Source organism: Rhinoderma darwinii, chromosome 6 (genome assembly GCF_050947455.1).
Source record: "Rhinoderma darwinii isolate aRhiDar2 chromosome 6, aRhiDar2.hap1, whole genome shotgun sequence".
Lineage (NCBI taxonomy): Eukaryota > Metazoa > Chordata > Amphibia > Anura > Rhinodermatidae > Rhinoderma > Rhinoderma darwinii.
In genome coordinates, this window is record NC_134692.1 from 105,698,306 (window position 1) to 105,716,044 (window position 17,739).

A 17,739-nucleotide genomic window follows, 5' to 3' on the forward strand; every position below is an offset into this window, starting at 1 on the left:
GGTCAATTTAAATGTTTAAAAACACATAAAACATTGATTTATTTTAAAAAATTCTCTCAATGGTCTACATAACTTTAAAAAAAAAAAAAAATTCTCACTGTTGCCTTATCCTTAAAACCAGACCAACAACTGTATCACTTTCTTGTTCTTGATATGTTCGTGAAAACTAATGCATTTCACCTGCCCATTAGTCTTCTTATGTGTACAAAATATAATGTTTTTTACTTTTATTTTTTAGGAGCTAATCAAACAATTGAATAGTATTCAGGTAAGGGTCCCTTTACACATGCAGATAAATTTTGGTAAAATGAGTGCCAATCGACGATATGGCAAGTCGTTTAAAGGAACCGGTTATGTTGAAACTGCAGTCCAATCTACAGGCAGCATGTTATAGAGCAAGAAAAGCTGAGCAAATTGATATATACTTTGGTGCAAAAATATTCAGTGTACCGTATAATTTACTGATCTAAATCCTTGCTTATTCTATCCAGTATGCGGTCCTACTCAGTGATTGGCAGCCTTCCCTGTTTGAGTGTGCACACAGATTACTGTCAATCTCTGAGTAGAACCACCCACTGGACTCCTTAGTTCAGAATGTGCAGATAATATTTAGGCTATTATAAAAGATTCGACAAGTGAGCAATTTCTCGCTAGTCATGCAGTTGCTAAACATGTTTTTAGCTATCCAATGATTGCGAACTTTTACTCGATATTAGAATGTTTCACACAATAATTGCCCCCTGTAATATGCCCCTAGTTAACAATGAGAGGCCTTAACTTGAAATTGCAACTTTACTGACATAGAAAATAGGGGTAATAGACCAAAACTATATAAAACCCAGAAATTAAAGACAACCCCTATCCATATGCCATATTAGGGCAAATGGACATCATAGAGCCAAAATGGACAGTCGATCTCATCAAACCACTCCAGGTCTGGAGTCGAGCCATCCTTGTATTAAAAGGAAATAATTAATGTAAATGGCCACCATGTAGTACTACATGCCTAGCTTGCTGCTGCTTCCCCTGGAAAAATTGGCTGTGTGCCGGGATCAGGACCTTTGGTGGTCAGCTGATGGCCCTAGGGGCTGAATTCTGAAAGGGATTGTCTCAAATGAATGGCCATACATGTAATGCATGGGCAGGCGGAGTCCACCGGAGCAGGGGTCTCTCACAGAGCAGTTTTTGTTCTGGCTCAAAAAGAGGTCTTGAGCTGGGGCCCACCCCCACTATGACGTCGATATGCCCTAATAAAGCATGAAGAGACAGATTATTTTTTTATGTGTGTGTATATATATATATATATATATATATGTGTGTTTTGGGGCCCATATACCTTCGATATATCAAGCTGAGTTTGGGGTGCAGCGTAAATTGTATGTAACGTGTTCTGTTCTCTCCTTTCTTGAGACTTCTAATGGGTTGTATGTGTTTCACAGTAAAGTGACCTGTCCATGATTTAGAAAATCATTTCCTATGTTTAATGTGGAGGAGGAAAATGACATAAAGACCAAAGCATTAGAAGTTCTAAATAATATGTTTGCTTGTATGTAAATAAAAAAATAACTATTAATGTGAATCTAGTATGACCCATGGTACCATCCTGCATACATTGGTTTACCTCATAAAGGTATGGCTTTGAGCATCTTACCTGGTCGAGGTGTAAAGTGATTCACTATGCAGTATGTTTGCATGATTTGTCATAAAATGTGAACATAACCAACCTCTATTTATTTTTTTGTTTTGTTGCTAGAATGCAGACGCTGTGAACTTTTTTTGTAATTATGAAGAAAGTCGTGGAAACTATCTTATCGATGTCGATGGTAACCGAATGCTGGATCTGTATTCCCAGATATCCTCCATTCCTATTGGTATGTTCCACCTAGTGCTGTCAGATTTTTTTGTTCAGTGTCTTTAAATCTGTCGATAGTAGCAGAATCACCGCTGATAGACGCAAAGCAATTTATTTATATTCCAATATCAAAATAGCTCTGCTTGCAAATCCATTCTTAGAAGAATCTGTAGATAATGAACTATCCGGACGTTGGTCTGATCAGTAGAGAAATCATTATGTGTAAGCTTGGACGTAATAAAGCGAACAGGTGACATTTCTCGATGGAAATCCTATTTATAGCAATATGGCTAGCATTCTTGATGCTAAGACTTCAGAATGCGCCTCCCCCAACTATTGTGAAATTCTGTATGATACCTTTCAGTTTTGTGACACTTATGCTATGCTAATATCCCGCTGACACAATGGGTTGTTCTCTTTATGAACACATCACATTATTTACTTCACCGCTATATCCATGGGGACGGTAATGGTGAACCATGGAAAGAGGAGTGTGGAAATGAGTTTGTGTACGTCATGAGCACCGAGCCTAAGGCTACATTCACACGAGCGTATTAGATTCATATGCGTGAAAAAAGCGCGTGAATCTGGTCCATGTGTGTTGCGTTATGCATCATTGTGCTCTGCGAGTGGCATGGGGTTTTCACGCACTCGGAAAGCACATCTTTTTTTTTCCCAAATGAATTGATGCGCAAATCGCGCACCGTACACAGATGTGCATCTGTGTGCGGTGCGTGGTTTTTCACTCACCGATTCACCCATGCAGTGCGTTTGAGGCAGCGGACTCTCGCTGCGTGAAAACTAACGCATGTGTGAACGGCCCCATTGTAATTAATGGGTCCGTGTGCTGTGTGTGATTTCCGTGCACAGCACACAGACGTTATTCACGCTTGCGTGAATGGGCCCTCATGAACACTGATCAAACTTTATTTTGCATTGTTTTCCCTACTATCAAAGTTTGATGTGGGGTGGGGATGCAGGGGAAAGACACTTCTCACATTCCCAGATTCAAGGTCCCAGCTTTGCATTAGGGATGCACGATGCATCGAAACTTCGATACTGTTTTGATACTGCGCATCCCCAAGCGGTTCGATACCGTTATTCCATATATTTCGATACTTCGCAGTGCGGCCGCACAGCTAAGTAAACACATGAATGTTGTGAGAGCGGGACTGCGGTTGTGTGATACAGTCATTGCCCCGCTCCGAAGTCCTGACATGTGCGCGCGGTCAACCTGAGGTGATGCGGCCAGCGCTGCATTAATGAGCGGCGGCACGCAAGACAGAACATGGTGGGCGCACAGCAAAACACCTCCCACGTTCTGTCTTCAGTGCCTGCGCCGGCACCATCACCTCGTGCTGACCGCCTGCACTTGTTGTCAGGAGCGGCGCAATGGCTGTATTACACAGCCAGTGTCCCGCTCTATAACGGCTGAGATGAGAGAAACCTCTCATCTCCACCGCTATTCCCCTGAATGCTGCGATCAAAAATGACTGCAGCATTCAGGTGAAAATTAGAAGGGGGAATGCACCTTGGATCGCACGACAGGAATCCCCGTGATGCGATTGAGGGACATACCATATATGGCCAGACAGCCCAGGGTCTATTGACCCCAGGGCTGTCTTACCATATTTCCTGTTAGGGCATACTTAGTACACAGGCAGTTGTTAGGACATACCTATCAGTACACAGTATAGTGTACTGTAATATAGATATATGCCAGAACATTAAAGTTTAAAAATAAAGTAATATTAAATAAAATAAAAAATACACACACATTTTGTACAATAAACATTAAAATAAGTCTCAATACATAAAATATATACATATTCGGTATTGGCGCGGCCGTAATAACCTTCACAACGTTTATGAAGTGTACACTGTAAAAAAAAATAAAAAAAAAATACTTTCTTTCACTTATTGTAAGGCACGAGGTGTGATGAATTTAACCTACGTGTGCCTCACATTAATAGTAATTAACCCCATCATGTACCTTATCTATTAACCCGTGACTGAGAAACATGATGGGGTTAATTACTATTGTGAGGCACATTCAAAATTCATCACACCAGAAAATGGAAGAACTTTTTATTTTTATTTTTTTATTACTCTTGGCAAAGTATCGTTTTGGTATCGAAATCGCAATACTACACCAAGTATGGGTATCGAAGTCCAAATTCTGGTATCGTGACATCCCTACTATGCATGACATCTCTCTTTGCATTGTGCTGATTTTACATGCGGAAAACTGAATGTACACTCTTGATGAGATTGTAAATGCAAAGTTCATGGACTCTGAAGGGAAAAAAATTACTACTCATATCCTCTCTGCTTGGCAGTTCACAAATTAGTTGATTTGCATTGGCCTGAATGACAAACATTTTACAATGTAAGCATGGCGCTGTGTGAGAACACAGCATGTCTTCCTGCTATCTTTTATCTATTGATTTGCCTTGGAGGTCTGCATAAGGGAAGATGAATAATACATGGTTTTAAATGGAGGAACATAAATTTACCAAAGTCACCTATAGCCATTAACTAGATAGAAGAAAATCTGATTAATAAGTGCCAGGTTTTTTTTTCATTTCTCTGTTGTCGGCACAAAGAAAGAAGACATGACAGACATTGTGTCTCTTACTGCCACTGCTTTGACTTGACAGTGTTGTGTAGTACATTGTTTTTGCCTGGGCTGCTCCTATAAGTAGACGTATGGAAAAGTATTCTCTTCCATAAATGTTCTATTCACATGCTAATCAGATGCTACATAGACCTTTCATACATCTATCAAAGTAGATTATTAAAAGGCAGTCTGCTTCACAGAGATAAGATTCAGGGTGTCCTTAACATGAGCAAGAATATTCCTAATAAACCGGAGCCTTCTGATTCTACAAAATGTTATAGTCAGAATATCAGAATTCTTATTACTGTTGTGGATTTTGGGGAAAAATGCCTGAATTCTGATTCATCTAGCTTAAAGGGGTTTTCCTTTATCCACAGGATCTGCCATAAATGTCAGATAGATGCGTGTCCCACTTCTGGGACCCGAACCTATCTCTAGAACGAGGCTCCCTGAACCCCGTTCTACCTTGCTCCACTCCCGCTGCTACCTTGCTACTTCCTAATGAGGTGGTGGGGAGTTACAGAAACAGCCGAGCTCGCCTAGCTACACTGTTTTTTCATTTCTCCCATTCACTTCTATGGGAGTTACAGAAACCGTGTAGCTCCGCGAGCTTGGCTGTTTCCATAACTCTCGACTAACTCATTAGTAAGTGGCTGGGGAGCTGCGGGAGCCGAGTGAGGTAGAACGGTTTTCAGGGGGCCCCATTCTAGAGATAGGTGGGACTCTCATCTATCAGACATTAATGGCATATCCTGTGGATATGCCATAAATGTCCCAAATGGGATGATTATTCCCAACTGAAACATTTATGGCATATCCACAAAATATGCCATAAATGTCTGATAGATGTGGGTCCCAGCTCTGGGACCAGCACCTGTCGGGTCAGCGAATCCACGTACGGCCTGGTGAGGCGGCTGCCGCATCCAGATGGGGAAAGAATAGAGAGTCGGCCTCGCATGTGCACGGCTCTCTCCATTCATTCCTGTGTGCGTTACAGAAACAGCGTGGGTATGCCATAAATGTTTCACTTGGGAATACCCCTTTAATCCAAAGGACTCTTTAAAGGGGCTGTCCAGAATAAGAAAAACATGGCTGCTTTCTTCCAAAAACTGTTCCGCACCAGTTCACAGGTTGTGTGTGGTATTACAGCTCAACTTCATTCACTTTATGGAGCTGAGCTGCAATACCAAACTACAGGTGTGGAGCTGTTTTGAGAAGAAAGCAGCCATGTCTTTCTAACCTTTTACAACCCCCTTTAAAGAATGGCACTCCTAAAAATTACTATATTGCTTAGCATTGCAAACATTGTAGACTTGATGCAGTAAAATACTGTAACTAAATATATTGGTGTATTGCAAGTCTGAACCATAATCTGTGTGTGCTGTTTTTTTATACAGTTATTAAATGTATTCATGTTTTTTGTGTTCTTGATTTTGCATAATTCAGTCTAGTAGAGGTTAGAGGCCTCATCTGCTGCTTAGTGATTTATTTTGTATGCTTCATTTCCTGATGTCATTTATTCCTATGCTCAGATTTGTGTTATGAATATGCATGTATGACCTTGATATTTGATTGTATATTTCAGGCTATAACCATCCAGCCCTTTTAAAAATTCTGCAACAGCCACAAAACCTGGTAAGTGCAAGAGGACCTCAAATACGTTCATCTGACAATATCTTAAAGAGAACCTGTCACTAGCTTCTACAAAGTGAGTTATTAGACTTACGTAATTGCCGCTGTGTCTGTGAGTCCAGCGGTGTCTGTTCCTTCTGCGTCCCCCTTTGCAGAGATATTGTCCCCTCTTTTATTTTTTAAACAATATGCAAATAAACCGCTGGATAGCCAAGTGGGTTTGGCCGCCAGCGATTCTGAATGGGCGGAGCTAGCGGAGAGCCTCTGCCGCTGACCTAACAGCATGAGCGTGTTTCCTCCAGACACTCCTAGGCCAGCGTCCTCATGTGAGTCTTTGGCTAGCCAGCTGTTCATTTACATATTGTTTAATAAAGAGGGGTCAATATCTCAGCAACGGGGGGGATGCAGAAGTAAGGAACAAACACTGCTGGACTCAGACACAGCGGCAATTACGCGAGTCTAATTAACTTTGTAGGAGCTAGTGACAGTTCATCTTTAAAGGGGTATTTCCAGAATTGACTATTCTCACCCATCCACAGAATAGGTGATAAGTGTCTGATCGCTGGGGGCCCACTGTTGGGAATAGTGTCCAACCCCCCTCCCCTCCGTTCCTCGTCACTGCGAGAATGCTGTAAGAAGAACTTTCAATGGAGTGGTGGACGAGCATGCATGGTGCTGCTCTATACAAAGTCTATGGGACTGACCGTGAATGCTCGGCTGTTTCGTTCAATCCTCTTGGCATTGAATGAAGCCGCAAGGCGCATGCACGTCCTCCACTCCATTCAACTCCTGCTCCCTGTGGGGGGTGAGGGGTGCAGTGAGGAGGAACGTATAGGTGATGTTTCAGTTTGGATTCTGTTCATGGGTTCCCCTGACGGAAAGTTCCGATGGAACCTATGAACGGAGTCCTGACGCAGATGTGAACGAATCCTAACAGAGGGAGGGGGAGCAGGAAAACAGCCAAATAAGCGCAGAAAGAGGCTTGTTACTCTGATAAGATATATTACAAAGTTTCTAATCGCCTGTACTATTCATTTATGCAAAGTTTGTTGAAATGACCGTACCCATTTAACTAAAATTGTAAATCATACTAAGGCATCAGAGCAGGGACAGTGATGATTTTAGAGCATGTAACAAGGTTGTCTCACTAAAGGCCCTTTAACACGGGCCAATTATCGGGCAAAGAAATGTTTATGTGAACGCTCGTTCCCGATCATTGCCCTGGGTAAACAGGGCGACGATCAGCCGATGAACGAGCAAACGCTCGTTCATCTACGAATTGTATAATTTATGCTGCAAAAAATATTATCGTTGTCAGCAGCATGACCGTAACATGCCACAAAAGATTAATAGAACATATAGACAGGTGATCTACCTGACTTTAAAGCATACCTCCAGTGATCCACTTAGGATGTGCTACACAGTGTGCAAATTCAAGTTTATAATTTAACATAAAAAAATTGAGAGGTCCGTGTCCTATCTAGTGGCTTTAGTTACCTGCACACTCCATTAATTTCAATATGAGGCAGAAAAGAGGAGACTTGAATTACTGCAGTACTTTACTTCCTCCCTGCTAATGTCAGCTGCAAGAGCAGATAGAGAGTTCTATTGTATATAGAGATAGGTATAGCTCACCCAAACAAGGAATTACAAGCTGTGTATATGTCTGTGGAGGGAACTTTATAAAGTTCTGTGATTACAGCAGCACGGCACTGTTTCAAGCAGGCAGTCGTTGCGGTGTGAGGGGTATTTGACCATAGGGGTTTACTAACAGAGGAGAGAGAGTAATGATAGTTAGCAGGCTTGCAGAAACCTTGACCGGTGACTGGGCTGCAGCTCCACTTGATCTGTAGTGTATCATACAATAATAATAACTTTACAAAGGCTCTGTACATATGTGAAGCACTGTCCAGGTCAGGTAATTTTTTTTACTGAATGTATCCTTTAAATGGGCACAATATGTAATTCATTTATTTGATACCAAAACTATTAAGTACTGAGAATACCAGAAGGCTTCTTAAAGAGGCTCTGTCACCAGATTATTCGTGCCCTATCTCCTACATAATGTGATCGGCGCTGTAATGTAGATAACAGCAGTGGTTTTTATTTTGAAAAACGATCATTTTTGAGCAAGTTATGAGCAATTTTAGATTTATGCTAATTCGTTTCTTAATAGACAACTGGGCGTGTTTTTACTTTTTACCAACTGGGAGTTGTACAGAGGAGTGTATGAGGCTGACCAATCAGTGGCCAATCAGTGTCATAAACTTCTCATTGTTCCAGCCCAGCTTCTTTCATTGCACAATCACACTGTAACAATGGGCTGGAACAATGAGAAGTGTATGATGCTGATTGGTCACTGATTGGTCAGCGTCATACACTCCTCTGTACAACTCCCAGTTGGTAAAAAGTAAAAACACGCCCAGTTGTGTATTAAGAAACTAATTAGCATAAATCTAAAATTGATCATAACTTGCTCAAAAATGATTGTTTTTCAAAAAAACAACCACTGCTGTTATCTACATTACAGCGCCGATCAGATTCTGTAGGGGATAGGGCACTTACAATCTGGTGACAGAGCCTCTTTAAGTCACCTGTTGTTTTTAGACTTGTGTTCTAATATTTGTCTACAGGATTACAGATAATAGCGCCATAGCATGTGGAGTCTCAGACAAGTCATAAGAAACTAGTCAGGTGTTGTTTTATGAGGGAGGATGGTTTGTGTCCTGTGGCTCATAATTTAGAAAGTTTATTTTTTAACTCCTTTTTTGTAATCCTTTTTCAAGTGAATTGAGTTTTTCGAAGCTACATGTCACATGTTAAATGCAGCTACCTTGTCTCCTCTAGAACAAAATGCATTCATTCTTTTACCTGGTTGCGGCCACTGGCGGCTGCCTCACCAGACAAGACAGGGTCGGGTGACCGCCGTTCTGCAGATAGACCTCTCAGACATTTATGTCATAGCCTATAGATATGCCATAAATGTCTGAGTTGGAAATAACCCTTTAAAGGGGTCTCCCCAATAAGTGATAGGTGGAGGTCCTAACGATTTGACCCCCACGATCAGACATTTATGACATGATTTTTGTTGGTTATGGGAAAAAACCCTCAGGGTCAATGCACACGATGCGTATTTGCGTGCGGCAAAACCGCAACGTAATACAGTACCAGCATAGGCAATGAGATTCCAGGGAATCTCATGTCCACTCTGCGGTATTTTTCAGGACGTAAATTGAACCACGGGGCATATATTCGAAACTGCAGCATGTAAATTTATCCCACGATTCTGCTTGCCAATTCTATCTTACTAGTTATGGAGAAATACGTGTGTGCATGTATGTAGCATTAAAGGGGTTTTCTTCCGATAAATTTTCACCTATCCTGTGGTTGTCAGATCGGTGGTGTCCGACCACTGGGACCCCCATCGATCAAGATCACAGAGTGCTCTATGTGAATGGAGCGGGATTTCCCATGCTCAGCCACCGCTCCATACACTTTCTATGGGGCTGCCAGAGATAGCCGATTTCGGGTTCGATGGGGGTCCCAGCAATCAGAAACCCATCGATCTAACATTTATCACCTATGAATTATTATAATGAGAAAACCTCTTTAATGGTTATTAATAAATTCATTGCAATCCTCCTTGACACTATCCGCTAAACTCTCAAGTGTGTAATTTCTCCTAGAGCGCATTTATCAACAGACCAGCGCTGGGTATCCTGCCTCCCGAGAATTTCACTGAGAAACTAGAGCAGTCCTTGTTATCTGTAAGTGGCTTCCAACATGTCTTATCTGTGTAGTCCTTGTGGTGAAATCTCTGTTATTTGTATCTGCAGAACGTAATTGATGGAGAAATCTATATTGAGGTGTTGGTGGAAACATGGCATTTTAGTTCCTTTTAATCTTCTTTTTTTTTTTTTTGTATTTAATTTACAGATTGGACCTAAAGGATTAACACAAATAATGACAATGTCTTGTGGATCGTGTTCCAATGAAAATGCATTTAAATTAACATTCATGTGGTATAGGGTAAGTTAAAATAATAATAACTATATAAAATAATCAGGTATGGGGGTATTTTATGTTTTAGGTTTTCCGTCTAATAATTATTCGGATACTTGTGTACTAATCTTTTTCCTCAATTTTTCTTTAAATTTAGTTCCCTAAAATGATTAACATGACTTTCAGTCCAAACTTTTCTTGAAGCGGTTGTTCACTGTGGACAATCCCTTTTCGTTAGAAAGGTCCCATGGTGATCACCGGTTAGTCCCGGTGCTGTAACCTTAATCTATAAACTGTAATTTGTTGGCGAACCTAGCAGCAAATGCAGCGCCACCACAGGGGAAATTAATCAATACACAGTGCCCATTTAAATCAGTGTGCTGTTCATCTAATGCAGGGCACTCTTTGTATTTGGTCTGGGTAATAGATGAGGCTCTTATATAGGGGACAACCCTCTATTAAATGGGTTGTTCAGGATTGGAAAAACTTGGCTGCTTTCTTTTAAAAACCATGCTACACCTGTGCACAGGTTGTGTGTGGTATTGCAATTCAGTTACATTCACTTCAATGGAGATTAGTTGCAATACCAGACACAACCTATGGATAGGTGTGGCACTGTTTCTAATCCTGGACAATCCCTTGAACTCCCAATTCCCTAATAAAGAATAGCGCATGTTGCCGTTTTGCTGGTCTTAGTGTTACATTGGATGTGTTTCAGAACAAGGAAAGAGGAAACAGCAATGTTACAAAAGAAGAGTTGGACTCCTGCATGGTGAACCAGGTATAGTAACTTTAAAAAAAACGTTCCTCAAAGGGATATTCTAGTGAGTCATTCAGATTTCAAAATTAATATTTTTTTTTATCCGACTGTTTTGGCACGTAGCTTGGTTTAGACCTGGTGTCTGGTCCACTGATGTGTGGATTACCTAATATTTTTATTTTAACATGCCACTCTGAAGGGGCCAGTTTAAGGTTTGGTTCACATGGCAGCATTTTCTTGCTTATTCTGAGGTGTTTTCCGCATCAGAATCAGCTTGAAAAACACTTGTGAAATGCCTCCCATTGTCTCTAATGGGAAACCGCCCCTTTGTTTATACAGGGCAGAATGGCAATCTGCCTTGCTGAGAAAAAAAAAGTGACATCACTTGATGCAATTTCCACGGCATATTCGACCACAAAATCAGTGCTTGGTAGCCACATGCTGATTATCCCAACTGAATGGTGCTAATCTGTGTGCAGAAAAGCATCTGTTTAACTGCAAAGCCGCAGTCTTGGATATCTTCCGCGGATTATTGGCCATTTCCACATCCGCTTTATACATAATTAGCAGCATTTGCTTATACAGCAGAAATAATGTCAAATGAGAATGCCTTAACTTTTTTTCTTTGAGATTCTTGCAATTTCAAGGGGTCCTAGACCTTTTCCCGACTTATTTTACCAACTTCTTATAAGAGAGGTTTCCTGGTATCTCCACTAGACTGCTTCTATGTCTAGTATCATGCTTACTGTGGATGTAGCAGGGGCATAAATAGAAATGGATGGGCCACATGGCAAATTTTTAAATTGTCCTCCTTCGATCATGAACATTAACCAGCTCCATTTAAAAGTTAGGACTTTCATTGCATTTAATTATGGAACCTCTGACCAGACAAGAAAAATGTAAAATCTAGACACCAGACCAGAATAGCGCTGGAAGATCAGGGACACAAGTTCAAAGGCAAATGTTTCACAAACCAAAAGAATATGTATATATTTTTTAATTGAAGAGCGTATAGCTTTAAGACAACTTTTAGTACACTTGATAGACTGTCTGAGCAGTACACTGTCCCTGGATATTAATTAATAAAATTAATTCAGCATTGTGGAGTCTAAAACCTGTATACGTTAATGCATCAGCCCTGCCCCCAAGTAATTTTTGCCCTTCATAATCACTAATGTGCTGTGTATATAATAGTTTACCTCTCAATAATATGCATTTACCAAATAATACCACTATACAAGAGCCAAATAATAACTCCACACCATGACTACATATCTATATACCACAAAGATCAATATAACCAATCATATCACCATACAGTGCCCATACAGCGGTCACATACCAGTTCTACCCTGGGGTTCAACAGAGTATTATCATGCTGTTAATATAGTGCAATGAATCCAGTACGATTACATCCAGTGACTCACAGGTGACATCTTCTCTGATTGGACTCATTCACTTTCCCTTTTCCTTCCATCTGACTCCAAACGCCATGACAATTTTTCCGGTCACGACTCCTCTCTGTAGAGTTTGCTGCTCAGATGTCTATAGTGGTTCGCTTTTCCAGCACAATATCACCCTCGACACAAACTTCCCATCCTGCTGCCCCCTTTAATAGTGTCTTAGTGCTGCAAAAGTAGTGCTACACAGATAGTGACCCCAAAATAATAGCGGCAAACCGATAGTTCACCCACACAGTGCCCTCTTATTGCCCCCACATAATAATAGAGGCCTTTTTGTGCCCACACTCTTTCATAGTGCCCTCTTTGTGTGGCATACAGTGATGATGCTTCCTTATTGGCCCCTCACAGTAATAATGCTCCTTAGTGGCCCCACATAGTGAGGATGCCCCCTTGGTGCCCTCACATAGTTTCCCACTCACAGTAAAAACTCCCCTTAGTACCCCACAAACAGTAAAGATGCCCCATTAGTCCTCCCCACACAGTAAGGATGCCCCCTTAGTTCCCCTACATAATAAGAATGCCTCCTTAGTGCATCCCTCGCAGTAATGATGCCTACTTAGTGCTCTCTCCACTGTAGTGATGCCAAATTAGGGCCCCCTTAGTGCCTCTATACACAGAAATAGTTGCCCTTAAAATAAGAAAAGTACAGTTATACTCACCTAGCCCAGTTTCAATGACAAACAGAGCAGCTTATTCTTCAGGCCTCTTCCGACCTGTGCAATCTCCAGTGCAGGCAGGTGCGATGACGTCACTGTATCGTGCCAGTTTGTGCAGAGTTCCGGGATCAGTCATTGTATCTGCATTCTGAGGAGGCAGATACAATTGAAAGAGGTGCTGGGCAGCCCGGGCCCCCTTGTAGACAAACCCAGGTGCAAGAAGAGGACCTAAGACGTTCTCTCAGGGACTGCTTTGTGACATAAGACCTATTACAAAATCACAGCACTAGGTAAAGAAATTATGTAATTTACTGTTTTTGTTTTTTATTTCTTTTCAGTTACCCGGTTGTCCAGACTATAGCATCTTATCATTTATGGGAGGTTTTCATGGACGAACAATGGGTAAGAACATTGTTTTTTGAGGGTTTATTTTTACACTTACTCTTGCAAGAGCACAGGTTCCCTTTTGGTAAAGCTATGAAATGTATTAGGAAATTGCATTGGATTTTCGCCCCTTAGCAGCTAAAGTGTTACAATAAGATATTAGGCTGTGGCAACTTTTAATATTCCCCACTGTTCCTCAAATCTTTCATCCTATAATTTGTGAAGACTTTACACCAGTGGTGGGCAACTGACGGCCCACGGGCTGTATAAGGCTTGCAGGTGACTACCCTGCGGCATCCAGGTCTTCTCTCTCCTCCTGACTCGTCAAGCTTTCCTAATTATGTTGCGTCTGGTTTTAGAAGAGACATAATTATTTTGGCGAGAAGGTGACAACATCATACATAAGAGAGATGCAGACTGTATATAGGAGGCATGTGACTGCACTGTGTATAGGAGTTATAAGGCTGCACTGTCCATTTGAGGCAATAGTCTGCACTGTGTGTGAGAGGTATGTGGATGGCACTTATCAGGGCATACCCGATATCGGCCGTATGAAGGAAGCATGTGGCTGCACTACTTGTTGCTGACACTGCATGTGGCTGGAACTATATTTGGGAGCTTTGTGGCTTTGACTGTATATGGGGGGCAGGCAGCTTTTACTATGAGGTGCTGTGGTTTATATGCACTCTGTAGCATCTCAAAAGGAAGGACAAAAAGACTTGCCCCAGAGTGCTGCGAGCTTTGGTTGCTTCTGTAATAGAGAGTGACAGCACATGTATGACAGCCGCCTCTCTGCTGTAAATGGGCAGACAAGGGACATTAAATGTGGTCTGTGACCCTTGGATAGAGTCAAGAGCCTCATCTGAAGCCCCTATAAGGTGGTGAGTTGATCACCACTTTGTTAGACTGTTAGAGAGAGAAATTCTCATGGACGCTCTGCTGTACTAAGTGAACGCTTCTGCCACGTAAGGAAGTGATTCTGGTGTTAATGTTATTATATTGATGAATTGCTTTTTAAGCCATTGTCTAGTATATTGTTATTAATTCAACAAAAATGAACATATCAACATAACATTAAGACTGGGTGTGCCACGGTTTACAAAAATCGTGGCATAAAAATGCATTTTGACCGCAATGATTAAACCCCATTAGGAAAAAAAAAGTCTATCTCTCTATTAGAAAAGAGGCTTTCTTTTTCCTGTTTTCTTGTATTTTTCACTTCTTTTTTGTCTTCGTTGTTATAGGTTGTTTGGCCACAACACATTCTAAAGCTATACACAAATTAGACATTCCTTCTTTTGACTGGCCGATTGCCCCCTTTCCACGACTAAAGTATCCACTTGAGAAGTTTGTTAAGGAAAACCAAGATGAGGAGGCACGTTGTTTGGAAGAGGTAATGTGCGAAATATTCGTGTTGAACGTGACAATTTTCTATGGTGTGGACTGCAATACAACTTTTACATAAAGTATATTACAAACTTAGAACACATTTAGTGCTTATTTAAAGTATAATTCTAGGGGTAATTCTGCTCCCTCTTGTCAGCAGCAGAGCTAAATATAAGTATTCTGGAGGCAAGGTGCCAACTGCTTATGGATTGATACAGCACTCATTGAATTAAGTGGGAGCACTATAAATCTGGCCTAAAGGGGCAATGAGGACCAATGGATCACATTAAATTCGTGAGAACTGATCGTTTTACTACTATAGACATCACGGATATTAACAAGTATTTCTAGTCAAACTATTAAAGATGGAATGTCAGCTCTCCTGACATGGCTGTTTACATAAATAATTGTATTCTGCATGGGATAAGAACCTGGAGCGTCTTTTCTCAAAACTCTGGTGCCATTCCTCCGTTATTCCTCCTGGAAATGTATGAATACATTGACAACTAGGTGAGACCATTCCCCTTGTCAATAGAACATGTCTCTACACAGTCCAACAGTGCTGACAGTATCAGACTGTGTAGCGACACAACCTTATGAAAAGGGCAGTGGTAACAATTAACTATCAATTTATTCATACATTTTCAGGAAGAATAACCGAGAAACAGCACAAAATAAAGTGCTGGGAAAAGAAGCTCCAGGTTGTTCTCATGCGGAATACAATTATTTACTTAAACAGACATGTCCGGAGGCTTGTTTTTATCCCTAGGGCAGGTTTACACAGAGTTCCAAAAAATTACATGTAAACGTGTCAAATTTGCTAGCGTTTCTTGTGAAGCGCTTTTTAAAATACAGGCGTTTTTGATGCATCTTCCACGTGGTATTGTAGGCCTTTTGTGCACGCTTTTTGCATGTTTTTTGGCGCGCAATTAGGACTCCCGTTGACTATGGGGACATTTGGTGCGTTTTTGGCATATTTTACGTGTCAAAGAATTGACCTGACTTTTCTTTTTTACACGGCGCATATTTTTTAAATATGCTTGCGTAAAAAATAAGCGTTGCATGTACTGTTGCGCTTTCCCATTGCTTTTAATAGGAAGCTTAATGAAAAGTTTTTTGATGCATATTTCTGCGTGTAAAATGCGGCAAAATACAAGTCAAATACTTGCCGTGTGAACAGAGCCTTATAATCTCTTAAAGGCCAGTATCCTACACGGTTTTAATGCAGTTTTTGGTTCGTTTTTTGAGCCAAATCCAGAAGGGATTCTAAATTGAAGGAAAGGTATAAAGAAAAGACTGAGGCAAAAACTGCATCAAAACTGCGTGTGTGACCCTTGCCTATACAATACTCAGAGCACATCAATATTTTCAAGACTGTCGCAAAATACAATAGTTTTTGTCCTTTTGGATACATGAACACTGGGTCTAGTGCACTCCAAGTCTGTACACACACAAAATTTTTTTATACCTGTCTGGAAATGTTTAGGAGTGTGAGAACGGCTGTTGACCAGGTCCCTTGTGTCTGAGACATGGAAGTAACACTAAGTAGTGCACATGTTAAACCGCCACTCATCTAACACAACAGCAATATTATGGCAAATAAATTTGTGGCACCAGCCACTCTTTATTTAAACACATTATTCAGTTCAGTTGGGTGAACCCGACCGATTGCGGCACCTCACGTGATGGGCCGCCTGCCCCGGCCCTTACTCTTCTAACCTAAAAGTTTTCTTGGTAATTATTGTAGGTTATGGAGTTCCTTAAGAGCTCTTGCAATGTGTGTAAAAACGAAAAATAAAAAGACCTGTTAAAAATTGTAACTGATATCCATGTAAATGTAAGTGCACTGTCAATTGTTATTTCCATGTTTAGGTGGAGGACTTGATTGTAACTTACAGGAAAAAGAAAAAGACTGTTGCTGGGATAGTTGTGGAGCCAATTCAGTCAGAAGGAGGAGACAATCATGCTTCTGACGACTTCTTCAGGACATTGAGGACCATTGCCAGAAAAGTAAAATAAATGGTTTTTATATTTGATTGTGTTTGCATGCATACAGATACATTCTCCTATTTGATAAAAAAAAAAAGGCATCCAATCCGTTCTTTAAAATGATCTTATCCTTCTTGTAATTCTAATGACCCTTGGTGTGATTGCTGGCGCAAAGTAACCAACAGCCCCTCTCCTCAATCAAACAAGTCCATCAAAGCCAACAACCTCCTGTATGTCCTACAGGGTTTAGAGATTCTGGATTATCAAGCACTTCTTTGTCAGGAAAAAATACCAGTATCCTGGAGGCTGGATTGAAGGAATTGTAATTCAATATAAAAGCAGTTACAGTATCAAATAGCACGTTTGGATCTCTGTAACATGTTTGATATAGTTGTAAAATTAATGTTTGGCCTTGTCAACAGGATCAACTGCAGAATCTGAATACGTAATAAGACCTGTCTGTTATATATGTATACACCCTGGAAGGTCCCAAGAACTGCAGAAAACATAAAATTCCCCTCTATAAGGCCCCATGCACACAACAGCAAAAAACCTCCGTTTTTGCGGACCGCAATTGCGGTCCGCAAAAACGGAGCCATTCACTTTCATTGAACACTGACACCTTTCCGTAGCACTACGGAAGGGTGTCAGTGCCGTGGAAATGTTCCGGGAATTATGGAACATTTCCGTTCTTTTGCATTTTGCGGGCCGTGCTCCCATACTTTGTATGGGAGCACGGCCCGAAAATGCGGCTGTCAGTCAGCGGCCGGCCGTGCCCGCAATCGCGGGCCGTGATTGCGGGCACGGTCGTGTGCATGGGGCCTAAGGCAGTTCAATCTACAAGTAAATCTTTTGATTTGCATAAGAACTTGTAAGGGACTTTTACACCGGCCAATTATCAGGCAAACGAGCGTTCACAAAACGCTAGTTCCCGATAATTTCCCTGTGTAAAGATGCGCTGCCGACCCGGTAGAGATGTATGGGGATGAGCGATC

General features: G+C 41.2%; 1 protein-coding gene across 4 annotated transcripts in view; it reads left to right on the plus strand.

The window, feature by feature from the left end:
- The window catches only part of ABAT (4-aminobutyrate aminotransferase), a 105,139-nt gene that overhangs the window by 69,306 nt on the left and 18,094 nt on the right, over nucleotides 1–17,739 (plus strand). For all 4 annotated transcript variants that reach the window (XM_075830082.1, XM_075830081.1, XM_075830084.1 and 1 more), the window contains 9 exons: nucleotides 239–268; nucleotides 1,754–1,871; nucleotides 6,058–6,107; nucleotides 9,791–9,871; nucleotides 10,041–10,133; nucleotides 10,825–10,887; nucleotides 13,324–13,387; nucleotides 14,614–14,762; nucleotides 16,628–16,765. In XM_075830082.1, coding sequence (XP_075686197.1) covers nucleotides 239–268; nucleotides 1,754–1,871; nucleotides 6,058–6,107; nucleotides 9,791–9,871; nucleotides 10,041–10,133; nucleotides 10,825–10,887; nucleotides 13,324–13,387; nucleotides 14,614–14,762; nucleotides 16,628–16,765 — 786 coding nt within the window. The remainder of the gene's footprint in view (nucleotides 1–238; nucleotides 269–1,753; nucleotides 1,872–6,057; nucleotides 6,108–9,790; nucleotides 9,872–10,040; nucleotides 10,134–10,824; nucleotides 10,888–13,323; nucleotides 13,388–14,613; nucleotides 14,763–16,627; nucleotides 16,766–17,739) is intronic.